The sequence below is a fragment of the Dreissena polymorpha genome, chromosome 7 (genome assembly GCF_020536995.1).
Source record: "Dreissena polymorpha isolate Duluth1 chromosome 7, UMN_Dpol_1.0, whole genome shotgun sequence".
In the NCBI taxonomy this organism is placed as follows: Eukaryota; Metazoa; Mollusca; class Bivalvia; order Myida; family Dreissenidae; genus Dreissena; species Dreissena polymorpha.
The window spans coordinates 104,451,623-104,479,465 of NC_068361.1; the positions used below are offsets into that span (position 1 = coordinate 104,451,623).

The following is a 27,843-nucleotide window of genomic DNA, read 5'->3' on the forward strand; positions in this document are numbered from 1 at the left end:
AGAATATCGTAACATCCTTACATGATTATTGCACTAAATGGTGCAGGAAGGAAAATGCTGAAATTACGGCACTCAATGATTGGAAAACTAAAATATTTAGTATGGCCATGAATAAAATATGTTTTTATGATACACATCCTTTGGCCCTACAACATGCACCTAAATTTAATAAACAAAATCTCTGTAAATTGCTTGAAGACTTAAAATCTAAATTCGTCTTAGTTCCTGCTGATAAGGCTGCTAATAATGTTATCATAATATGACGAGTGTTTTATGTTCAAACTATTTCACAAGAACTTTCACAAACTACATCATATTGTGAGTACAATAAGCAACCTAATGAAATTATTACCGACCATATTGCCCAATGCATAAAGTTAAATGTAATAGTCAATATTACTGACAAGAAATTGCCATCACTTTACTGGATACCTAAATTACATAAGACGCCATATAAAAGTCGTTTTATCGCTAATTCAGTGTCTTGTACCACCAAACAATTATCAGTGTATCTTACATCTGCATTGAGTGCTATTAGATATCATATAGCTAAATTTTGTAATAAAGTTTATGAAAATAGTAATATTAACCTATTTTGGTCAATAAAAAACACCTTAGAAGTTATTGATAAAATTGAAAATAAAAAATATAAGGTGTCACAGGTAAGTACTTATGATTTTTCTACACTATATACAACGCTTCCTCACGCTTTAATTTAATCCAAACTTGTTTCTTTGATTGAAAAAACTTTTGCTAGAGAGAAGTGTTTGTATCTAGCTTTAAACACTAAAACAGCTTTTTTACTAATCAGATAATAGATAATTACATCATTTGGACTGGTCTTGACTTTTGTGCAGCACTTACTTTTCTTTTGGATAACTTGTTTGTTGAATTTAATGGTAAAATATTTAAACAAATTATTGGCGTTCCTATGGGTACTAATTGTGCGCCACTTATAGCTGACCTTTTTTTATATTGTTATGAAAGCGAATTTATGTTAGAATTATCTAAAACTAAGCAAGTAGATTTGATTAATTGTTTAAACCTTACTAGTAGGTACATTGATGACATACTTAATTTAGATAATCCATTATTTGAACAATATATTCACAAAATCTACCCAAAAGAACTAGTCTTAAATAGATCGTGTATATCCAATACAGACGCTGCGTATTTAGACTTACATTTAACTATTAATAATGATCAAAACTAGTTTATACGACAAACGGGACGATTTTAACTTTGAAATTGTGAATTTTCCGTTTCTAGATGGCAACATCCCTAAAGGACCTTCCTATGGTATTTACATTTCGCAGTTGGTACGTTATGCCAGAGCATGTTCGTGTATTCGTGTATTAAAGATTTTAATGATCGTAATCTAATATTAACTAAAAAATTGCAAAAACAAGGCTTTTTGTATCATAACCTAAGAAATAAATTTGCTAGATTTTACTCTAAGTATGGTGATTTAATTTCAAAATATAATGTTTCTTTAAAATGGCATTTAAATAATGGAATCTCCCATCCATCATTTTACGGAGATGTTTTGAAGCGTGTCCGCAAATTCGCAAATTAAAATATGTTAAACCAAATGTTCATATTAAACTTTTCAATTTAATTAACTTGTTTTTATCAAAAGATTACGATGCTTATGTTCTTAAAAACACGTGTTTGATGGTTTTCGATTCACTATATATTTCTTCCCTTAAAATTTGGAATCATTAGTGATATTATAGGCATTTTTCACTGTTGAATAAAATTGTGTCATTGTGTCGTATCAACAAATCTGCATGAAAACTACATTATAGGCATTTTTCAATGTTGAATAAAATTATGTCATTGTGTCGTATGAACAAATCTGCATGTAAACTACATTTGCACTCCAATCGTACATCAAATCATTTCTGTCTTCAGTTGTCAAAACACCTATATACTGTTTGATTCCAATAATGTCGCTTTAATGGAATTACCATTTTTATTTATTTGCTTCTTAATATTAAATCACCTAAACTTGTTTTATTAGTAGCACAGCCCCATTCATATTTTTATTTAGTACTGCCCCTGGAGTTTGTTCGCGTCATTATGACATTTTGGAATTTTGTGACGTCATACGACCGACTTTCCCAGTTTTAATCTACATGCATAGGTCATTGGGCTTATAACGTTCCATTTTATTTATATTTTCTCTCTTATAGGCGTTTCTTGTTTGATTTAATTATTTTTATTTTTTTAGCAGTCACATAAACAACCAAGCTATGTAATATGGAATTTTTACACCCATTATTGCTGCTTCTTTCTGTATTCGCGCGATGATTATCTGAGATATTAACTCCATGATTCTATATTCTCAAATCTTTTCTATAAAGAAGAAATGTAGTTGACAATTGTTAATAGTTTTATTTGATCGTTCGTCAAAAAGTTGTAATTCTGTTACTCTTGTATCTTCAATTCAATTGAGTAATTAAATAGAAATTAAATTGAATGCGTTTTAATTCCCTTTTATTATTGTTTAATTTGAGTTACAATGCTATGACGTTAAATTTTATTTACACTTAAATGTATTATGAATATTGCTGGGCCAAGTGTGACGTTGAGCGCTCTATAACCAGGTTTAAACCCCCAATGCTTTGCATTGACCGTTTTAAGGCGGTGACCCCAGCTTTATTCATATTTTGTGTTTATGTTGGTTTGTTTTGTGCTGTATTGTGCTGTTTTGTACTGTTTGGGCAATCCGTCACTTGCCTTAAATAAAGGACCAACTAATTGTTTTTAATGAAAATTCAATACTGCTCCAGCAGCTGGAGTTTCACTTCTTTATATTGCATTGCACAACAGTTTGATGTGTGCTGCGTGTATGCAGTAGCGTGTATCCCCGTACATATCTGCGATGTTGTTATATTTTCAGCCTTCAGAGGCTGGTGGCGGTATTGTGTTTTTATAATTGTTTCAGAAACCTTGTTTAAGACCTTTCTTATACTTAGATTCTTATACATTCTCTGTACTTATAAAGTAAACGTGTATGTTCATCAATTGAGAGTTCTGCAGGTTGTACTGAATGTTAACAGACCATTATCTGACAAGCTGCCTCTTACTCTTTTATGTATGTTGACTTGGCAATGTGTATTAATGTGATTATAAGATTGGTGGTTTCGCCAAATAAATAACCTATGGACAGATTGATTACAAAAAAACCCGAAAGTTGTTCTCTCACCATTGAGAATTCCGATTACACGTAGTATTCATTTGCCGTTAAATTATAGACAATTACTTTTTTCTAAACCTACAGTCAAATTAAGTTTACTTCGAACATCTTTCATTGGAGGTACAATGCGGCTGGGTTCTAGTTCGCAGCGTAATTTAGCTCCGTGTAATCGGTCTCCTACAATAAATAAGTGCAACTCCAGGAAGTGTTTATGTTGCAAGTATTTAAATATGTCCTCTTTTATTCTTTCATCGGTTAATAACCGCAAATTTTCAGTTAATATTAAATCCGATGTCTCATGAAATTCTATGCATGTAGTTTATGTTATTACTTGAAATGTACCCTGTTGTGGTGCGCAATACGTTGGGCAGACGGGTAGATCACTTAAAACACGTTTTAGGGAACATTTTTTTTTTAAATTAAAAATAACAATAAATTTTATAACTTCATTTACCAGCACTTTAATAAAACAGGTCATAGCGTAACAAATATTTAAATTCAACCTGTTGAGCAACCTATTTTTAATAATAGTACTTCAAGTCAGTGCCAATTAAAAGCAAGGTGCATGTCAGAATTTGAATGGATTAAACGTTTGCAATCAGCTTGCCCACTTGGATTAAATGATAATATTCTAAATGTTGGAACAAAATCTAAAAATAAATCGATTAATTCATTTTCTCTGTTTAGTAAACGTCTAAGAAATAAACGTTCACATGGCATTAGGAAAAATGGTAACTTAAGGCGTAAATTTAAACGTCTGCTTTCTTTAAATGATTGTTACACAGTATTAAAAATGGGGGTAAACATAAATTACTAAGTGCACGTTGCTCTCTTTCTGTTTCTTCGTTGGCGCATATTGATAAGTATGACGTACCATGAGGATCTAAAGTCACGAATTCTTCCTAAGGAAGATTTAATTATTCCTTAGGAAGATTTAAATCTTCCTTAGGAAGATTTAAATCTTCCTAAGGAATAATTAATTCTTCCTAAGGAAGATTTAAATCTTCCTTAGGAAGATTTAATTATTCCTAAGGAAGAATTCGTGACTTATGACCCTTTTAGCCGCCTCATCGAAATCTTCCTAAGGAAGAATTAATTGTTTCTACGCATGTTATCACTAATCAGGGTTCTGCTAAAAATAACAACCAATCAAAATACGCGTTACATTTCACGCGCGCTATATCTCCCTTGAATTTTGAATTCTTCCTAAGGCAGATTTAATTGTTCCTGCGAATATTATAGCCAATGAAAATAATGAACGAAGTTCAACGCTTAATTATGCAATTTTGTATTTAGTTAAATGAGTATATAATTCAAGTTGTATTTTAATGATTTTTATTTCTAATTATGCAGTTATTCGTTCAATTATCGAATTTACTTTAAAAAGCAGCGGTGTTTGTATCTTGATCCAATAACAACATAGATTCTAGATCTATATACAACTAGACTTAAGTAGTTTAAACTGTGAATTGTTTATAATCTTTTATAAATTAATAAATGACGTCGTAATTTACAACATGGACTGATATATAAATATATAAATATATATATATATATATATATATATATATATATATATATATATATGAAATCATGTATGCATAGTTTTAAAACATTTTACATATTATTAATGTTTTATTATGCATACGACATTTATCATCATTATATGCAATTATTATACAGAACAGAGCATAATATAACACCGTGGCAAGGCACGCTTTAGTCTGCAAAGTGGAACGCTTCGGCAATTGTACGCTAACGCCGACATTCTGTTTTATTAGAATCGCGTTGTTGTTCATTGTTGTTGATATTTACTCTCGGATATCCGAACCGTTTGCTGCACGTTTAACTTATTCCGAGTTAAAAAAATGACCAAAATCACTTATTCCACATTGCACTGTACACTGTCTTCATTCAGACTTCTTATTGAGCTGTTTAAAGCCATTTATTAACAACTATAAGAACGAAATCTGTTACGCGCCGTTATATAATAAGATCTTATCTTGCAGATTTTGTATTCATTTGTATAAGTAATTTCCCGGACAGAACAAAGTGTTATCAATTGGCAAACATTCTCAAACGACATCGATTTATTCTATTATTTTCATGATAATTAGCAACTGAGATAATTTCTAACAACTGCCGCCTAATTGAACAGATCAAAACAAAATGGCGGGTATTCAATTTTAATCAATAAATTCAAATAAAGACATTACAAACCTCGATCGAGAGAAAATCAATTATAATTGTTACCCTTACAGGCATCTAGCAATGTTTGCCTTTTTTCACTGTTTTTTGTACTTTTAAAATATACAATTTTCTCGTGGATACAGCTGAACATAAATATTTTATTATTCATTTTTTTATCAATTTCTCTCAATGAAGGAATATATTGATATAATGATACACATTGCGTAACTTTGTTTTCGGTGGCAAAAAACGCTGGTATTACGCACATTTATTCAAATCCAGCTCCATAGAATAAAGTCAAGCAAACTGTCTTACTATACCACGGAAATAGTACCTTACATATGAATAGTTATATCTCAATTTGTTACATAATATAAAAAATGTCTACCGGTATTACAAATCTGTAAAGATTGGCCATGCATGTTTATCACATTACATTGTATCTATTTATAATGTCATGGATTAGACAATAAACTTGTTAACTATGATAATATAACGTCTATGTAAACATATGTCTGCACAAAGATAAATAGGGGGTCTCAAACTCTGATTATTTTTAAATGGGGCCCTTCCTAGCCCCATCCTCGCCTCTAAGTCTACACATCGTTGACATGTGACAATACCCGGACCCAAAGCCCCTATAATTCAAGTATTGCGTAGGGCCATTACGGATTAACCAATTAGCTTCAGGTGTTACTGACTCGATACTCATGGTCCTGGTCGTCCCCTTTTTTTGGTGCGAACATTACCAACCAATCAAATGCCATCTTTTTTAAATAAATACCTGGGATTAAGTATATGTTGCTCGACCAATACATTAATGTATATCATTAAGCAGAAAGAAATCACCATGTTGTCGCAAAGTATTGTGTTATTTGTGTTCATTTTTCTGTCCCTGATGCTGGCAAATTCAAGGTATTTAAACGTTTACATTCATTCAAAAACACTAAATGAATTCAGATATCATTTATGGTTATTCATGTAAACAACTGTTTAAGAAATGACAATTTCTATCACATTAGCACTTCGAATGTGTGTAATTCTGTTCTGGAAAATACAACAGCACTTAGCGTGCATACATCTCCCCCTACTTTCGAGTCTATAGCATACCGTTTCTAAATATAGAGTAACGCGGTGCTTTGTGACGTCACTCACCTTTAGTTAAACAAAACGGCGATTCAAAATTGACAAAATATTATTTATATTCTTTTATTATCGATTTTTCCCTTTTCACTCTATGTGGTGAGTCTAACTAATTGTTATGAACGTTTTTAACACACCATTTGATGCATTTACTTTTTGGTTACCGGTATTTATGATCAAAGTCATATTTGTTAATAGAATCATACAAAAACATCATTATAAGCCGTGTAAGTAAGAAAAGATGATTTACTGTATTATCAGGGAGTTCAATTTAAAGATGTCTAAGAAATTTAGAAAATAAAAACAATTATGTGAATATGTATACCCCCGGATTTCATTAAAACAAGTATCGTGAAGGTAAAGCTTCCGTACACTTAAGGAGCAATCGTAACACAAGTTTAACCCTTGTTGTTCGTGTATAACAGTGTACTACTAGTAATGTTAATATGCATAGTATAACATATAACCCATGTACAAAATGAGTTGAAATTTATTGTGTACATAGTAATACGAGTTACTAACTCCGCTACCAACATAATGCTGAATCGGCAGCACTTATACGACCTCTAGTATCATTGGCATTTGGGAACCAAAATCCTCACAATTAACATGGTATTAAAGTTGATAAGAATGAAATATGAACATGCTTTTAGTAGTAGAAGAAATGTTAGCTCATGTAAGTGTATAATGTAAGTCTCAAATTGAAAATTCAATTCCTAGAAAATATATTAGACGTTTTCTACAATTTTATCAATAAATCGTCTCTTTTTAAAGAATGTTCTGGTATTGATCGTTCATTCATCTGTCCGACCGTGTGCCCGTCTGACTTTCGTCCGGAGCTGTTTCTCAGTAATAATTGCATGTGATTTCATGTAACGTAAAATGTATATCACGATACTGTGGTAGTGCAGGTGTAAATATGATTGTGATCGGTCTAGCAACTCCAGTATTATACCCCATTATTTGACTGACTTTTGTCAACACCCGGAGCTGTTTCTTAGTCACTATTGCCTGTAATTGTGTATAATTATGCTGCTGTGGTGCGCGCGTAAATATGTAATGATTATATTGAAAACTTCCCCTTTAATTCATTGAAATTGACGTTAATTTCCGGAGCAGTTCCTCAGTAACTATTGCATGGACGTTCATGAAAATTATAAATTAATATGTATTATCATACTGCGGTGGTATACTCGCAAATTTTGTTCGAGCACCTCCTTAATGACGCCCCCTTAGTTTTTGGAATAATGGACCGGACCTGTAACATGGAAGTTAATGGATCTTTTGCCTCTTACTGAGGCGATGCACGCCAAAATTCTGTATGGATATTCTTGGTAGCTCCAGTGTTATTCCCCCTTAAATAGTTGAAAATTTGAAATTGTGTTAGCACAGAGATGTTTCTCAGTAACTATCGCATGGAATTTTAATACAACTATAAAAAAAGGTGTTCATCATACTGCTGTGGTGCATGCAAACATTTTTTTTTCATATTGGCTTGGTGTTTCGAGACCTATGCGCCATGTCTTTATTAAAAATGAGTATTTGTTTCTGCCATGATTTAGCTTCAAAATAACTATCGTCTGAAATTCGTGAAATTGCAAAGAAATATATAGTATCATAGTGTTGTGGTACACCACGGAGCATATATACGGAGAGTCCGTGGGTACACTTTCTTTGTTGGGTTCAGGTATAAAGTTATGACCCCTGAATTTGATTGAAATTGATACTTTGTGACTGTCGCTCTGCTGTATGGAATTTAATGAAATTCAAATTAAATGTGTATATCATTTTTTGGTGGTTTCATCAGGATGATATGTTTTGTTTAGAGTTGTGCCATTTAATTTTAAAGGACATTGTCACGATGTCAGTTATGAAAATAAATGCAGTTGATTATGATAATTGTGAATAACATTATGATGAAACTGAAGTTAATGAAATGGTGGCCAATGATGATAATGATGATGGTGGTGGTGATGTTGTTGATGTTGATAATGATGATGATGATGATGATTATGATGAAGAAGAAGAAGAAGAAGAAGAAGAAGATGATGATGATGATGATGATGATGATGAGGATGAGGATGAGGATGATGTGCTTGTTTTTAAGAAGTACTTTTAGTGTAGGTTTGAGATTTTATTGTTTCATTAATCGTCTTATAGCTATACACATAGGGTAGTGTCTTGTTGATCTTCCTAATCTATATGGTTACTGTGCATGCTTTAGTAGAACTTATAGTAGAAGTTTGAGATTTTATTGTTCCATTAATTGTCTTATGCTTTACACATTGAGTAGTTTTGATCGATTTCTTTTGAAACAGTGTTGCAAAATGTATTCGCATCTGCGATACGTCAATTATTCTTATGTAAAGCTCCATTGAATGTGCATTTTTGCATGAAAAAAGCGCTATATAAATCTTGTATACAAATTATATTAATAATTATGGACATGTTAATAATAGCGAGATCAATATGACTGCATTATAGGAATCTATCCAGGAAACACGTAATATTCGACAGCAGCAAGACACCGCCTACGCCGAGTCACTTCAAACCGACAGAGAACGAGTATGTTCACACGTTTGGTAAAATTTACTTTCCTAGTCATTCTTGTATGGACATTTAAAGCCCTTTTGGGGCGTTTGAACGTTTGAAATATTAGACTTTTGCCTAAAAATGTATGCTACTGTACACAAATAATCTGAAACGAGGCTGTCATTAATTATCGATGGGTTTTATCTACTAAATGCTTTAGTGTTAAATCTGCGAAATTCGATTTTGATTTTGAAAGGAAATTTCCATAGAAACGCTAGCGTGTACGCATGCCACGAATTACTCGAAGTTAGCTCTGTCCTATCGCGCTTAGACTCAAGTTTGGACGATTTTTAGCTCATCTATTTTTTGAAAAAAAAATATGAGCTATTGTCATCACCTTGGCGTCGGCGTCGGCGTCGGCGTTGGCGTCGGCGTCCGATTAAGTTTTGCGTTTAGGTCCACTTTTCTCAGAAAGTATCAATGCTATTGCATTCAAACTTGGTACACTTACTAACTATCATAAGGGGACTGGACAGGCAAAGTTAGATAACTCTGGCATGCATTTTGACAGAATTATGTGCCCTTTTTATACTTAGAAAATAGAAAATTTTGGTTAAGTTTTGCGTTTAGGTCCACTTTTCTCAGAAAGTATCAATGCTATTGCATTCAATCTTGGTACACTTACTTACTATCATGAGGGGTGTGGGCAGGCAAAGTGAGATAACTCTGGCGCGCATTTTGACAGAATTATGTGCCCTTTTTATATTTAGAAAATTGAAAATTTTGGTTAAGTTTTGTGTTTAGGTCCATTTTATTCCTTAAGCATCAAAGCTATTGCTTTCATACTTGCAACACTTACTAACTATCATAAGGGGACTGTGCAGGCAAAGTAATGTAACTCTGACTGGCAGTTTGACAGAATTATGTGCCCTTTTTATACTTAGAAAATTGAAAATTTGGTTAAGTTTTGTGTGTAGGTCCACTTTATTCCTACAGTATCAAAGCTATTGCTTTCATACTTGCAACACTTATTAACTATCATAAGGGGACTGTGCAGGTTAAGTTATGTAACTCTGACTGGCATTTGGACGGAATTATGGGCCCTTTATACTTAGAAAATTGAAAATTTGGTTAAGTTTTGTGTTTTGGTCCACTTTACCCCTAAAGTATCATAGATATTGCTTTCATACTTGGAACACTCGCAAACTATCATAAGGGAACAGTAAAAGGACAAGTTGCATAACTCTGGTTGTCATTTTTACGGAATTATGGCCTTAGTAACTTTGAATATATGGTTAAATTTTGTGTTTTGATCCACATTACTTCTTAAGTATCAAGGCTATTGCTTTCAAACTTCAAATACTTCCATGCTATCATGAGGTTAATGTACCTGGCAAGTTGAATTTTATCTTGACCTTTGAATGACCTTGACTCTCAAGGTCAAATGATTAAATTTTGCTAAAATTGCCATTACTTCTTCATTTGTGATTAGATTTGATTGATACTTTGACAAAACTACTCTTACTTGACATACCACAATAGACTCCACCCAAACCATCCCCCGTGCCCCCCCCCCTACCCCCCTCCCCCCCTATTTTTTTTTTAAGATCATCTCAAAAATGACCACCACACCCTCACACTATACCCCCCACCCCCCCCCCCCAATTTTTTTTAAATGGTTAAAAAACACAAATATTTATTTTTATTATTTTATGTTTGAAATACCTTCCAACCATCGCACCCAAGAATCCCCCACCCCCCTCCCCCCACTCGAATCCCCCCTAATTTTTTTTTAGATCATCTCACAAATTACCACCACACCCTCACACTATACCCCCCCACCCCACCCACCCCCCACCCCAATTTTTTTTTAAACGGTTAAAAAACACAAATATTTATTTTTATTATTTTATGTTTGAAATACCGTCCAACCATCGCACCCAAGAATCCCCGCCCACTCCCCCCACCCACCCACCCCAGTTTTTTATTTTTTGCGTTTTTTTTCCGCATTTTTGGAAGATATTGTAATAAATTCCACACCCCTGCACTATACACCCCTCTTCCCTCCACCCCTCCCTCCTTTGTGATTGAAAATGAGAGTCCCTTCACCTTTAAAAAAAAATGGATGAGCGGTCTGCACCCGCAAGGCGGTGCTCTTGTTTAATGATTACTGCAGAAGCTAGTTATTTAATTTTAAGCGGACAGATAAATCAGTTAAAAGATTAATCCGGTTGTTGATGATAATTTTGATGAACATGATGATAATGATGATCTGAACTCTAAATACTGATCACCGGAAACATACTCAGTATAAACCCTTCTTATATGCCAATTACATTTCTTTATTTCTTTTATAGACAATTTTCTTGTGGGACCATGCCAAGTGCCGCTTATTCTTTCTTTAAAAAATGTCCTATTTTAACTTGTATTGTTTTATAGACACGCGCCACCGCTGAGCAGCATCAGCGAGCGGAACTTGTTAGACATCTAGAAATTCGCCGCATTGAAGACTTGCAACGGGTATGGCCTAGTTAAAGACTAAAAAAGGAGTGATATGCAGGGTTACTACTGTTGTTTTGGATTTAAATGTCTGTATATAAGACTCAAATTGAATATTGCATTCATTAAAGCGGGTACGCACCATACTGCAGATGTTTAATGACTAAAACATAAAAGTCTAGGAGAGCCTATCAGAATATCATGCGTCCGTAAATGCAAAATAAGCAGGATATTTAATTTGAAATTACACCGACTGTACAGACAAATATTGCATCATGTATATCATGCATGTACAATGTAATGCTAAATTGAGATTTGCGGACCGTGTGTGTCTTAATTGTTTAATGAGTGCACCGGGATTCTCTCCCATATGACCATCGCCCACAGGCAGACGTGTTAGTTGGTTACAGGAGATTGTGCAAGATACAGGAGACACCCCTTTCCAGAGGTGACACTGGGTATTTTAGTGCCCAGTGTATAGCACCTAGTACACTGTACCTCGATTTTACGTCTCATTCGTAAGACGAGTTTGTAGGTCACGTGCAGAGGGGGGATCGAACCAGCGATCTCTGGATTGTGAAGCCAGTGCGTTACTATTAGACACGGATCTGCTACTTTTTTTATCCAGAACATTCTATTCGCCATTGTGAAAGTCGAAAACAATCGCCAAAAAAACATTGCTTATATGCATTGTTAATATTTCATTAATATTTCAGCTGCGTGATGCAAGACGTTCGCGAATCCAACCGGAGGTAGACCAGGGTGTAACCGTTCGTTTTCGCTTTCCTAGTGGCGAAACAGCAAGTAGATTGTTCGGACCAGATGCGGGCGTCGAGGTAATTGAATTCACGCGCTCTCGCATGAACCACGGTGTAAAAATTTAAATGAGGTTTTAAAAGTAACACCATATTTGAAATAGTTTATAATTTAGTGACCGTTCATTGCATTCTTAATAGTGAAACCATCGCTAGAAATACCCTCATGGGGAATATCAAAGCCACCCATTTTTAACCTAGTCAAATATTCCAAAAATGGCCGAGGTAACGTGAGATTTATATTTAGCCTTCCTTTAATTTCAATCGATCACGTCGTTATATTTCCTTATGTGTAGGAACTAATCAACTTCGTAGGAGCCCGTGAGGATGCCACACGGCATTTCTGCCTAAGCAACCGGTTCGGGCCTTCCATCGACAGCAGAGAGACAAGTACAGATGGCACTCTATCGACATTCGGTATAGCGGGTCCCACCACTCTGTTCGTTGTCTGGATTGAAGAGGTATACGAAACTGAAATACTATATACCAGTAATGATCAGTTTCTGATTACTAACATCAAGCCTTGGCAATGAGATTGAATTCGTGCTGGTTTATTGTCTGTTTTTAAATTCATGACAATTGTTCGCTGAAAGACTATGTTCTACCTAGATTAACGACTATGTTCTACCTAGATTAACTTAAGATAAATAACAATCTGTTAAAAGTATAATTACGGCATACCTAACTATCACCAGAACGATTTGTTTCGACCATATCACACCTGTTTTTAAACTTGAGTTCATTGGCTTCGGGTACACCGCAGGATATAATTAAGAAAATACCGATGAACACATAAGAAGCTCTAAAATGATGTACCAAACTTGAACTCCAATGGATAACTTATAAATAGGTCAAAGAAAATGTTGTTATTCATTGTTCTTCATAGAACCACGATGATGATCACGGCGACTTTCGGCATTCACGCGCTCAGTCGTCGTCAGATGGTTCGTTTGAGTCAGCAGCCAGGTCACCTCCCCTGGAAGGACAACACGTAGCGACCACGGGGGCGGACTCGCCAGGACATTTGGTTGATGCAGCGCCCGTGTTATCTTCCGACACATCGATGGACCTTATGCATACGGAACAAGCCTCTCCTAGCATGGATGATCCAATAGCTATTGAGTCGGACGCTAGCCTGAATCTGCATTTGTCTCTGGATGAAGAAACACGGTGTGTGAACGATTTACTACGAATTCTTACTTGTCCGATAGACACCAATGTCTCGGGTGTTCATTTTACTGTGGGTGACTTGTGGTGTACCTCAAGGATAAATCTTAGGTCCTTTGGTATTATTATTTATGTGAATTACATGCCAGGTGCAGTCAAACATAAACTGTTTCTGTATGCTGACGATTTAACCGTTATAGTGTATGGTAGGCAAGATATTGAAACTATTTTAAGTCCTGAAATGGCTGTACTTAGTCTTTGGTAAATTTCAACCAAGTTGTTTTTACACCTAGGCAATACTGAATCTATATTGTTTGGCTCAAGGCAACGGTTTAAATCCCCGCCATCTTTGAAAGTTACATGCAATTGTTACACCCTAGTGGTCTGTCTGTATATTGTTTTTTATTTACTTAGCCAATTGTACACTAGCATATGGTTCTGATATGTAACAGGCAATGTTCTGAATGCCAGAAATATATGGTGTCAGAATAGATTATAATACATTCACTCTGAAGTTTCTCTAAATTAATGACATTTTAATTAAGATATAAAGGAGCTTTCTATCACACACGTATTACGTATTTTAGATCTGTTTGTGTGTTTTGTCAGAATGAAAACAGATAGCATTATATATAAACAACTTATCTAAATCATATATTTATCTCCCACAGGACAACCCGCATCGTAGTTCGGCGTATGAATCTAATGAACGACATGCTGGACCAGTTCAGCGACGACAGTATCATCGAGACAACAGTTCGAGTTGACGTCGTTGGAGAACAGGCCGTTGACGAGGATGGAGTGTTTCGCGATGTTCTTAGTGGGTTCTGGGGTGAAGTTATAGATCGCTTTTTCGTTGGCGTGGATCAGGCTGCCCCAGTTTTCTCCGGCGCAACACCCACATCTATATGGGAGGCAATTGGCCGGATATTGTACGTCGGCCTAGTCCAGCTGGGATACCTCCCGCTTAGGTTTGGCCTTGCCAGCCTTATTTTCGGCGTATTTGGTGCGTTACATGACGACCATCTACTGCTCTCATGGATAGGAAGTCTCGGGGGACTGGAGCGGGAGGTCATGTCCCAAGCTATTGACGTCGGTGTGCGCATTTGTGATCGGGGCATATTGTGTGACATTTTGGGACGACACGCAGTGCCCGAGCTGCCGACGGACATCAACATGCGGCGCCTGGCGCTCCAGTGTGCAGAGGTTCAGTTTGTGGCCGGAGCCATGTATCCGCTGCACAGAATGCGTTTAGAGCGTCTGCGCCCCCACCTCATATCTCCGTCACACACCATGGGCATTATTGAAAGATTACGACCATCCAGTCGGGCAGTTTCGGAAATGATTCAGACAGAAGCCACCAATAGCGATGAAGAACGAGTTTTAGGATATCTGAGACGTTTTATTAGAGATATAAATAGTGATCTCCTGCGCCTTTTTTGTCGGTTTGTTAGCGGAAGCGACAACTTAAGTTTTGCCGCGATAAACGTCAATTTTGTTCCCAACCTACGAGGCCTGGCTCGAAGGATCGTAGCACATACATGCTCGCAGACACTAGACCTCCCAACATCGTACATGACGTACAATGAGTTCGCCGCCGAAACACGAGCTATATTACAGGCAGGTCACTGGGAGATGGACTTCGTTTGAAACATTGTAGAAGCACTCTTATAGATTTGACTTACCGTGTTTTTTTGTGTTTTTTTTTTGGTTTAAAAATACAGGAAAATAGAGGTGTCTCAGTGAATATTGGTTTCATTTATATAAAATAAATATTTATTACACTTGTATATTGAGTGATACAATTTATCAGAGATTACTTGACGGGCAGCTTCGAGCTTCCGGCTTCTTATTTTTTTTCTTTCTTACTTTTACTTTGTTTTGTTTTCTTTTCATATTGCAAAAACATAAATAATAACCTATAGTTTGACCACAATTATCACTATTTTTCCTTGCAGATTGGGTATATTTTAAAGACGAAATATTTATAAAAAAAACATTCTATTGTACGTGCATATGCACCCATAAATTGTACTTGAAGGAAAAATGTTTGCTATGTATGTACATGTATAATGTTTGTTTTTTTAGTGATATTAAATTTAAAAAAAAAATTTGTTTCTTTTAACATCATCCTTAATGTAAAAACGTAAGAATACACGAGTGCAAGTTAAAAACTAGAGTGTTAACAAGGTTTGACTAAAGTCATATAAGGAAAAATGCCCCGCCCCCTGGCAGCCATGTTTTCAAGCAAACGTAATCATTTTCGAACTCATCCAAGATATCATTAAAACCAATCTTCTGACCAAATTTCATGAAGATTGGACAATAAATGTGGCCTCTAGAGAGTGAACAAGGCAAATGTTGACGTCGCATAACGGACAACGCACGACGGACAAAAGGCGATCACAAAAAAAAGTTAGTGATACAGAAAACACTATTGGCAAATGATTTTGTTTAAACAACTTTTTGTTTTTCACAAAAGATGAACACGAGGAAATAACGTATACGTATGTACACATTAAACAGATTACACATGATCCGTATATAATATCACCCGTCTTCAGCTAAGTAACTCACGCTGTATATATTTATGATAATTTATAACTACGATTATATTTATTTAATATATATATTTTTACACCCATATGGAAGTTTATTCATAATTTTTTGTACAAACGCTAAGTTCCGAATTGTTAATTTGGTGATATTTATTTTACTGATATTTTTTTATATTTGTATATACTTTCCTCTGCAATAAAGAAAAGGGCCGCGGTCGAACTACGTATTCTGGTGTATGTGGTTTTAATACATACTACCTACATGGGACCTGCGGTCTTAAGTACTTAATATATTGCACTAGTAGTTTCTTAATACATATACTCTAAATTGAAACTGCGGTCTTAATGCGTCTTCAGGTATGCCAAGTTCTTAAAACATTGACTCTTGCGGTCTAAATGCGACTTCTGGTACGCTAGGTTCTTAAACAAAGTGACTACTTGCGGTCTAAATGCGTTTTCTGGTATGACTATATGGATCTTGCGTTCTTAATACGTCTTCTAGCATGCGAAATTCTCAAATAATCAACATGTGTCTTGCGGCAGTACTTTGTTGGCGTTTACAATGTTAAAGAAAGGGCTTAGAGCCAAACAATGGAATTTCTTTCAAAAACAAGAGTGCCAAACTGTCACAAGATACGCTCGTTCGGTCGGAGGTTTTGGACACCATGCTCAATGTTTGAAATCTTATAAGTGACCTCGAGACCTAGTTATTGACCCGGCATGATCCATATTTGAACTTGACTTAGATATAATTTAGACGTAACATCTGACTACATTCGGTGAAGATCAGATGAAAACTACTTCAATTAGAGAGCGTACACCATGCTAAATGCTTGAAATGCACTAAGTGACATCGTGACCTTGTTTTTGACCTGGCATGACCCATATTTGAACCTACATATCATCTAGACACAACTTCTGGCCAAATTTGGTGATAATCGGGTGAAAACTACTTAAATTAGAGAGCGGACACCATGCTTAATCATTGAAATGCACTAAGTGACCCCGTGACCTAGTTTTTGAACCGGCATGACCCATATTCGAACTTCGAGGTATCATTGGGACAAATCTTCTGACCAATTTAATGAAGATCGAACAACAAATGTGGCCTCTATAGTGTTAGTTTAAAATTCTCTATAGCCAAATAAGGAAAACTGCCAAGCCCACTGGCGGCCATGTTTTTCAATGAACCGGAACCACTTTTGAACGCAACCCACATATCATCAAGATAAGCATTTTGACATGAAGATTGGGCATGAAACGTGACTTCTACAGTGTTGACAAGTTTTTTTTACCTAGTTGTTGACCAAGCATGACCCAGTTTCAAACTTGATGAGATATCATTGGGACAAATCTTCTGAACAAGTTTCATGAAGATCAGACAAGAAATGTGGCCTCTAGAGTGTTTACAAACCAAATGTGTACGACGCACGGACGGACAAAGACCGATCACAAAAGCAAAAACTCCCCCATATAGTTGATCTTTAATCTTTAAGGATGACATCGACCACTAAAAATGTGCAGCTACATGCATGCAAAATATCAAGTAGCTTAAATATTTCAACAGTTATGGCCAATGCTTAAGTTTGAGGCAAACCAACAAACAAACAAACAGGGTAAAAGCTAAATGCACACTAGGGGACATAAAAAGAGAAAAAACACAGAAAACACTTGAATATTGAATAAGCACCAGCCTGAGTGTTCAAACAGACACAACAATAAATCATAAACAAGAGCACCGCCTAGTAGGTGCAGACAGCCAAGTAGGTGCAGACCGCTTATCTATTGTTCTTTTTTGAAAGGTCGATGGAAAATCTCAATACTTCAATCCAAAAGGGGGGGGGGTGGATGGGCCAGAGAGAGGTGTATAGTGTGGGATGGTGTCATTTATTACATTTTCTTAAAAAAAACAACAACAACACAGGATTCTTGGGGGGGGGGTCTATACAACTTTCAATATTTTTTTATTTTTTTGGTGGGAGGGGGGTCTGTGGGGATGGTTTGGGCCAAGTTTATTCAAATGTGAAGGTCAAATTCAACTTGCAAGGTACAGTACCCTCCTGATAGTAAGAAGTCTTAAACAAATTATCAATTTTAAGTATAAATGGGTCATAATTCTATCAAAATGCTATTCAGAGTTTCAGAGTTACTTGACTTTGCTTGCACAGTCCCCTTGTGATAGGAAGTAAGTTTTGCAAGTATGACATCAATAGCTTTGATACTTAAGGAATAGAGTGGACCAAAACACACAACTAAACCAAAATTCAATTTTCTATGTATAAAAGGGGCACATAAGTCATTATTCTGTCTAAATGCCAGCCAGAGTTATCATGCTTTAGCTGCCTAGTGCCCTCATGATAGTAAGTAAGTGTACCATGTTTGAATGCAATACCTTTGAAACTTTAGGAGAAAAGTGGACCTAAACACAAAACTTTACAAACGCAGACGCTCAGGTGATGACATAAGCTCATAATTTTTTATCAACAGATAGATGCGCTGAAAGACACACTGAAACATGTTATGCAACATATATTTATATACAAATTCAAATCCAGCTGGAATTTTTGTTTGAAAAAAACAACAACATTGAATACCATAGGAAACGACGTATCTTCATTTAAAGCAGGAGACAAGTATTTAAGCTAAATTCAGTAATATCAAATTTATTTTTGCAACATCCTATTATTATACAGAAATTCTCATTTGAAGTGGGAAGAAACAAGTAAAGAATTTGAATAGAGTTACATACACTAAAAAATGTACTTTTTATTTGAGCATATATGCAAATATCACCCCTTATCTGTTGCCCTTAATAACATATTTTATATTTCAAATCTTGTTTTTAGTACTTAAGGTGTTTTTTTATCCATTTAATAAATGTATAGTACATGCATAACCGAACAGATTGACAAACCTAATACTAACCCAATATGTTCATGTGTCAAACCAAACATATTCACTAATTGAATACATAACATGTATCAACAAAAGCTGTTTGTAAAACACGCAGGCCCCCCAGGGCTGTACGTAGTCATTGTGTGAGTGCGTTAGAAGCCATTTCACTGCTTCAGGTCACTGTGACCTTGACTTTTGACCTAGTGACCTGAAAATAAATAGGAATCAGCTGCCAGTCACCATCAATGTACCTATGAAGTTTCATGATCCTAGGCCTAAGCATTCTAGAGTTATCATCCGGAAACCATTTTACTGTTTTGAGTCACTGTGACCTTGACCTTCGACCTATTGATCTGAAAATCAATACATGTTTTATGCCAGTCATGATCTATATATCTATGAAGATTCATGATTCTAGGCCTAAGCGTCCTTGAGTTATCATCTGGAAACCATTTGGTGGACAGATCCCACCGACAGACAAACAGACCGACATGTGCTAAAATATTCACCCCCTCTTCTTCAAAGGGGGGCATAATAATAAAAGTAAAACCAAGCAAAGGGGAAAATGGTGTTTAAGGGAAAGTGTGAAGCACAACTGACAATGAAAAACAACTACAGTTCACATTAGCTGATAAAGGAAGTGAAACATATTTCAAATAATAGTCTGTGATGCATGGACTAATATTCACAAACTAATAACTCTCCTAGTTATTTCTATTCTACTATCTCGTTGCAAAAATCTACAGTTCTTCTGTACAAATCAACTCCGAAGCCATCTTCTGAGTGTCCAAGAGGATCAATGGTTCTCTTCAGCTGAAGTAGGCGTTCATTACTCACTGGACAAGGCAATCCTGACACCTCAACTTCTCCATCTTCTTGTGGAACTGGACCATCCCAATCAACACCATAGTACTCTGTCATGTCTGGTTCATGAAGTATTTCGCTGACACCAGTTTGGTTTGATCCTCTATTCTGGATAACCCCCTGCACAAACAACTGATTGGGAGTTTTGCCACGCTCACTGCTCAGCCTGTGGTTGTTCCAACCCTGAACAAACTGGTCCAGAGATCTGTTAATTCGTGGCAAGAATATATAGTGCAAACTCCACAAGTGAACACCGCTGTTCAAATCCAACACTCCCTCTTCTTCTAGCTTGTGAAACAAGTCCTTGAAACGGAAAGAACACCCTGTGTAGAGGTCACGCCAGAATCTCTCTATGCGCTGATTGTGGACTGATTTCCCTGTAATGCAGCTTCCCCTTGACTCACCATGATGAGAGTTCATAAACAAAGCTACATCCTTGTTTTCTCCACCATGGTCACATCTGACACGAGAAGGTATTCCATAATTTGCAGTTGCCTCAGTAAAGCAGTCCATGACAGTCTCTGCCCGATTGTTGGTGGACATTCTTAGGAACACTACCAAACGGCTAAATCCATCTATGCCACCATGTATGACCATGCCCCACCTGTAAAGTCATATTGGGAATTAAATGATCATTATCAACTAAAATATTCTGTCAACACAGTATGGCCATGTCAAAGAACTAAATTATTTGGCAATTACCCCTAAAGAGAATATTTTCCTGGCCATATGTTCCCTGGCTATTACAAAGACATATATAAAGAATAGAGGTCTCCATCCATGTTTGGGGTACCAGTACTTGTATCCTCAGGTGGGAGAAATTATGGCAAGTCTCATTTTTTCCAAATAGAGGGATTTAAACCAGAACATAAGAAATGATAAAATACATAAATCCTTTTTAGTTTTTTCCCACTATCTAATAACACTAGCAGGAATATAGATGTTCAAAACAAGTTAAATTTTGGTCTCATTTTTTCTTTGAAAACGCCTTATCTCGAACTTTCAATATTTTTTCTTGTTCACGCCAACTAAAAGAGATAACGAGAGTAGGCTGTATCTCAAGGATATACTCTGGACACACAATTGTAGATATTCTTACAGACCCACAGACAGTTCAAGAACTAAATGCCTCTTTGAGTCCTATATGCACAAAAAAAGAATTAATTTCAAAATTGCCCAAAACGTACCTTATAAATTTGTGGTTGCCATCAATGTGCCACAATGCATTTGGCCCAGGCACACTGTATGATCGTCGCTGAATCGTTCTACTCCACCTCATGGCCACAGCTGCTCCATCAACCCTTGTTAGGGATTCTGCAACTCTGCTGCGCTGCACCACCAGTCCTTCAGATGAAAGCAATCCCTGCACATTCCGTTGGCCCAGAAGTGGATTGCCATGTGTCAATCTGAGAACATGCGTGTCCAAGTCTTCGTTGGATATAGTGGTATACTGATTTTGACGACCCAGACCATATTCTCTGAAAACGAAAACAAAATAATCAAAATGCATGAACTGATCAACTATCATGATACACTACAGAATAATTTATATTATGCTGGCTGTAATAATATTAGACTACAAGACATTTAAGCAAACAAATTTTATTTCAGCACTGTCCATAAAGTCTGACCACACAATAGCAATTAAACAATCATAAGTGGACGGTGATTTTTTTTTAATGTTACAATGAAGGACACAGTTATGGCCCAGACAAGCTCATTTATGGAAATTTTTGACCTTTAAACTCAAAGTGTGACCTTGACCTTGGAGATATCGACATAATTCTTTGAATTTCGCATTAAACACTGTCCAATGATCGTGAACAAAAGTGCCAATTGATTTTAAAATCTCACAATGAATAACATAGTTATTGTCCGGACAAGCATTCGGTACAGACCGACAAAGTGACTCCTATATATACATGTAATCTATACATAAACATGTATGAATACATGTAATAAATATCAGTTCCTTTATACACTTAAAATTTTATTATTTTTATAACACAGCATATCTATTTGGGAATCTGTTACTGGAATTGAAAAAAAGTTTTCCAATTGGAAACATGATGGAACAAGCCAATTTGTTGAATTGATATCCCCCGCCAAATAAAATTTTGTTTATGGATGGGTGTAGAACTTGAGTATGGTATAATCCTTACCATATAAGGCATACTTATAATCAAAATTCGAACATGACCCTGGCAACCTGCATCTTAAATTTGCAGGGTTTTTTTAGAAAAAGGGGAAGACGCTGGACGCTGGGTGAAAGGCAAAAATAGAGTGCGAAAGAGACATATTTGGGGAAAAAATAAAAACTGTTTTAATCAATGTCTATAACACAGGTACTTGAAAAAAAATGTTTGGTCCGTATAATGAGAGTCTTTTTATATATATAAGGACCAAAACTATTTGTTCAAGTACCTGTGGTCTAAAACTCATCCACCCCTTTTTTTAGGGTTTTTCACCACTGTTTGCGCCTCCGGTAAAAGGAGGCATTCCAAAAGCAAAAAAACGGCCCCATTCCCAATAAAATCAAGATGACATTTTCCCAATTACATTAAAGAAGTTTTCTTTCAAAATCATGAAAAACGTTAACAAACACTAATGACACAGGCTTCCTGAAAAGTCCCAAAAAGTGCCGGTCAACCAGACAGGCTGATGGAAAAGTTAGCCTGTCCGGACAAAAATTCATCTGACCGCAGGCGTGATATTATAACGGAAGAATTAAGTAAAAAACAACAAAGGAAGAGCACTCTTAAGAACTAGTGTTTCTAATGACAAAAAGGTTCGAAATTGACAAAAAGAGATATTCTAATGGGATGTATAAACAGATGGTGTACAATCCATTTGGCTACATCATCCTCTTATCCATATATATACTCATACCAAATTTAATGAAATCCCCCAAAGCAATTCCAAGATATGGCTTCGGACGTACGAACAACGGCAAAACAACATCCCTCTGCCTATGGCGGGGGATAATAACAGCTATAAATCAGCTGAGAAAAGCCCTGAAAGGGTTCTTTTTATAGCTCAAACACTGATAAAACAAACAAATATTACACGTACCTACAACTACATGAAATGACTTATGCTGGTTCATTCCCACAAGATAAAAACAAGAGATGTGTTTGTCTGACTTTGTCAGAAACACAATGACTCTTATTTCGCCGCTTTGAAATATGATTTCATTTGGCAGGTTTAGAAATTATCTCCCTTTTAAAGCTTATTACTTCCCTGAATTGTTTATACTATTTTTTGAATTTTGACCTTGAAGGATGACCTTGACCTTTCACCACTCAAAACGCGCAGCTTTATAAGATACACATGCATGCCAAATTTCAAGTTGCTGTTTTCAATATTGCTAAATTTATGGCCAATGTTAAAGTTTTCGGATGGACGGACTGACCGATAGACGGACACTTCAACTGCTATATGCCACCCTAACAGGGGCATATAAAGCACACCTTTATAATCTGAATTGGACAAAAATTAAAATTCGCCATACCTTAAACGACGTTTGATGACTGAAATGCTAACACCAATCATATAAGCAATATCAGCATCAGTAAATCTGAGTTCAAGTAGAAGCTCCAGCTGTTCCTTGGGAATATGGAAACGAGGTCGACCCATTCTCTGACTGCCATCGTAAGAAGGTCTCATTGTTACATTCTGCTCCTGTTGTTCCCTGTAAACATCATCGCGTATGTTTATTAATTTAGTAACAAAAACTGACATTAAAACCCGTACTATGGAATTTTCTATATACTAGACTGGTACATGAATATTAAATTTGGCTTAGCGGTAGTCGGGAAATACCTGAACTGAACTAAACTGGTTGTGAAAACATTGATTCCAGACAACAGCTACGCTAAATAAACCCTCATAATTGTCATTCTCTTGTGAAGCTTTCAATGATATTACAAACGTCTACAACACCAGTAAAACTGTACCAAATAGTAACTCGGCTACAAATGACTTTTTTTTTCTGAGGAATTTCAATCTGTTTTGGGGATTTTGTTCAGCCTGAATTGTGGAAAAATAAGTTTTTTTCAGAACTGGTAAGTAGTCGAATATATGCCTCTGTTATATACGGATGAAAAACCCTCATAAAATAAGCAATGTATAAACATGTTACAAGTGCAATGTTATAACAAGTGTAAGTTTTCTAATCATTCCAGGCCCATCAGAAATTTGCAAAATGCATATGTGCAAATATACATGCTTTTATAACAATGGGGTACATCCATTAAACTAAATCAAATCTCAAATCACATAGTACTTACTACTGACAACTGTACACAAATACAAGAATAGCACAAATTTACTTTAACAAAACAGAATTTGAAAGCTTTTGAATCATTTGTCTTTGCAATGCATTGTTACATACAATTTGAGGAATCTCAGCAAAACACAAATTCAGAGAGAAAGATTTAGCATCCCAAAAGGTAAAGGGTTCTGCTTAACAGGAGCAGGGTAGAAATTTCGACCCGAAAATGACATATGATAGTATTGCTATGTCCAAGGTATTAATAAGCCAAATGCACATAATTAGGCACTGAGGCTTTATTTCTTATTGACCAAATAACAGACTTTGGCAATTGAATTGAAATGTTAAACATTCATTTCTTTTTGACAGTCACAACGAACCAAAAAGGAGCAGGCTTCAGCACCGTCCTGTTTCGCTTTACACCTTTCCCTACAATTTTTATAGCACATTTAATAACAATTTTAATTAAAGATTCAGGCATGGTGTTGCTCTGCTGCTTTAGGACCCAGGGAATATGCGTGCATCCATGAGTGACAAACATGTCAGTTTATTTCAATGCACTAACCTTTCATTACATATTAAAATCATGTGATTTTCCTTCCATTAAGCGTATTGTTAGACATGAAATATTTGAATAAAAGTTAAAAAAGGACTTATTTCATTTTCAAGTACCTTTTCATGGAACCAATAATATCTTGAATTTCCATGACATCGTTTAGAAGACTGCTGCACTCTGGAAACTGGGCAGACATCCTGCAAAGTTCAATATTGTTGTACTTTAATAATTATTGCTTTACACATATACAACACACACTCATAAGTCTATCCGCTCAGAAGTTGGGGGTAAAAAATTGTAACCAAAAAGAAGAAATTGAGTGGGTCGACTCATTAAGACAGGTAATTCTTTTAAATAAAATCTTTGTTTGAAATGTATCGCTTCTTAAAATACAGAAAGTGTCTGGTCAGTTGCTGTTGTGTTAGTTTTATTATTACAATACTGTAATTTATGGGGGGTGGAGAACTTTTAAGTTGACAAAGTTAATAAAATTGTCAAGATCATGCATACACACTTACTTTTTACAGAAAACATACACATTATGAATTTTTTTTTAAACTTGTAAACCTAAAATATGTCACAATTAGATTATATGAGTTTTGACATAAAAATATTAAAAGGAGTAAAATGTTTATGAGTCACAAAACAGTTATGCTTCTAGGCATTATTGAATAATTGACTTGAAAAATATTATATCAGCTTTTATCGCATTTCTAACGTCTATTAATTCCTCGATAAATTACTAATTAATTTGATTTTATATTTTCTAGCCTTAAACTTAAAGTACGAATATTAAAACTCAACTTCACATACATGTATATTTCTTGTAAGACAAAGTTTGGAGTGTGTTTAATAGAATAGATATCAAGTTATATCTGTTTCGATGCGCTGTACCTGGATACTTTGAAAAAAGAAACAAGGCGTAAAAATAAAATGTACTTTTTATAGAAAATAACCTCGAAGTTTAACAAGTTTGAACATCGTTTTGCCTACCTGTTGATATTTCTACAAAGAGCATCTAAACGAATGTTCGACGAATTCAGGGTATCCACTGATGGAGATGTTGATAAAGAGCGCGTGACGTCCCTCAACACTCGTTGCGAATTACGTAAAAACTCTTCAAGATTCATTTTTGTGACTTCATTGCATGTTACTTCGATGTTTAAAGATGGCGGTTGTTTTTTCGTCGGATGTTGAAAACGAGAGTAAAATGTAACACGTATTTTGATTGGTTGTTATTTTTAGCAGATCCCTGATTGGTTATAACATGTGTAGGAACAATTAAATCTTCCTTAGGAAGAATTCGATGACGCGGCTAAAAGGGTCATAAGTCACGAATTCTTCCTTAGGAAGATTTAAATCTTCCTAAGGAAGATTTAATTATTCCTCAGGAAGATTTAAATCTTCCTAAGGAAGAATTAATACTTCCTTAGGAAGATTTAAATCTTCCTAAGGAAGATTTAAATCTTCCTAAGGAATAATTAATTCTTCCTAAGGAAGAATTCGTGACTTTAGATCCTAATGGTACGTCATAGATAAGGAATGTAAACTTATTTTACTTCAATCTGACCCTCTATATGAATGTGCTTGTATTATTGAATCTTTCACTGACTACTATCTTAAACCTTTTATTGAAAATGTACTTAACAAAACTAGAAATCGTATCAAAATTGAGTTTCGTAACAAAGGTCTTGATTTAATTGACCTTCCTAAAATATTCAATGATAAAAATGTACGTCGGCTTATTCCCCCTTATTTCCGCAATACTGAATCACCACTCATTTGTTACAAATATAGTAAACCTGTAAGAAGTATCGTTTTTAATTATAATTCTATTTCCACAGATATAAATGTAATAAGAAATTGCCCTACATTATGTGACTGTACAAGTTCTAAATATATATATGGTCCAGTTGGACATGTTATTACTGGGGCCTTAATTTCATTCAAAATAAAAACCTTAGAAATTTGCTACGCAGAGGCCCTAAGTACAGACTGCCTATTCCTGTTGATTTTGATGACTGCATTAAGAATATCGTAACATCCTTACATGAGTATTGCACTAAATGGTGCAAAAAGGAAAATGCTGAAATTACTGCACTCAATGTTTGGAAAACAAACATATTTAGTATGGCCATGAATAAAATATGTTTTTATGATACACATCCTTTGGCCCTATCACATTCACCTAAATTTAATAAACAAAATCTCTGTAAATTGCTTGAAGACTTAAAATCTAAATTCGTCTTAGTTCCTGCTGATAAGGCTGCTAATAATGTTATCATAATATGACGAGTGTTTTATGTTCAAACTATTTCACAAGAACTTTCACAAACTACATCATATTGTGAGTACAATAAGCAACCTAATGAAATTATTACCGACCATATTGCCCAATGCATAAAGTTAAATGTAATAGTCAATATTACTGACAAGAAATTGCCATCACTTTACTGGATACCTAAATTACATAAGACGCCATATAAAAGTCGTTTTATCGCTAATTCAGTGTCTTGTACCACCAAACAATTATCAGTGTATCTTACATCTGCATTGAGTGCTATTAGATATCATATAGCTAAATTTTGTAATAAAGTTTATGAAAATAGTAATATTAACCTATTTTGGTCAATAAAAAACACCTTAGAAGTTATTGATAAAATTGAAAATAAAAAATATAAGGTGTCACATGTAAGTACTTATGATTTTTCTACACTATATACAACGCTTCCTCACGCTTTAATTTAATCCAAACTTGTTTCTTTGATTGAAAAAACTTTTGCTAGAGAGAAGTGTTTGTATCTAGCTTTAAACACTAAAACAGCTTTTTTTACTAATCAGATATTAGATAATTACATCATTTGGACTGGTCTTGACTTTTGTGCAGCACTTACTTTTCTTTTGGATAACTTGTTTGTTGAATTTAATGGTAAAATATTTAAACAAATTATTGGCGCTCCTATGGGTACTAATTGTGCGCCACTTATAGCTGACCTTTTTTTATATTGTTATGAAAGCGAATTTATGTTAGAATTATCTAAAACTAAGCAAGTAGATTTGATTAATTGTTTTAACCTTACTAGTAGGTACATTGATGACATACTTAATTTAGATAATCCATTATTTGAACAATATATTCACAAAATCTA

General features: G+C 35.2%; 2 protein-coding genes across 2 annotated transcripts in view; one reads left to right on the top strand and one right to left on the bottom strand.

The window, feature by feature from the left end:
- LOC127840004 (sodium-coupled monocarboxylate transporter 1-like) overlaps positions 1-27,843 on the top strand; it is a 639,226-nt gene that overhangs the window by 96,982 nt on the left and 514,401 nt on the right. The window lies entirely within an intron of this gene.
- LOC127837269 (uncharacterized) lies at positions 18,220-21,294 on the bottom strand. The gene is made up of 4 exons (XM_052364197.1): positions 21,241-21,294; positions 20,965-20,991; positions 19,552-20,469; positions 18,220-19,397 (listed from the first exon to the last, which is right to left on the bottom strand). Exons 1-3 carry the CDS (start codon positions 21,261-21,263, stop codon positions 19,716-19,718), a joined length of 804 nt encoding a protein of 267 aa, XP_052220157.1. The 5' UTR covers positions 21,264-21,294; the 3' UTR covers positions 18,220-19,397; positions 19,552-19,715.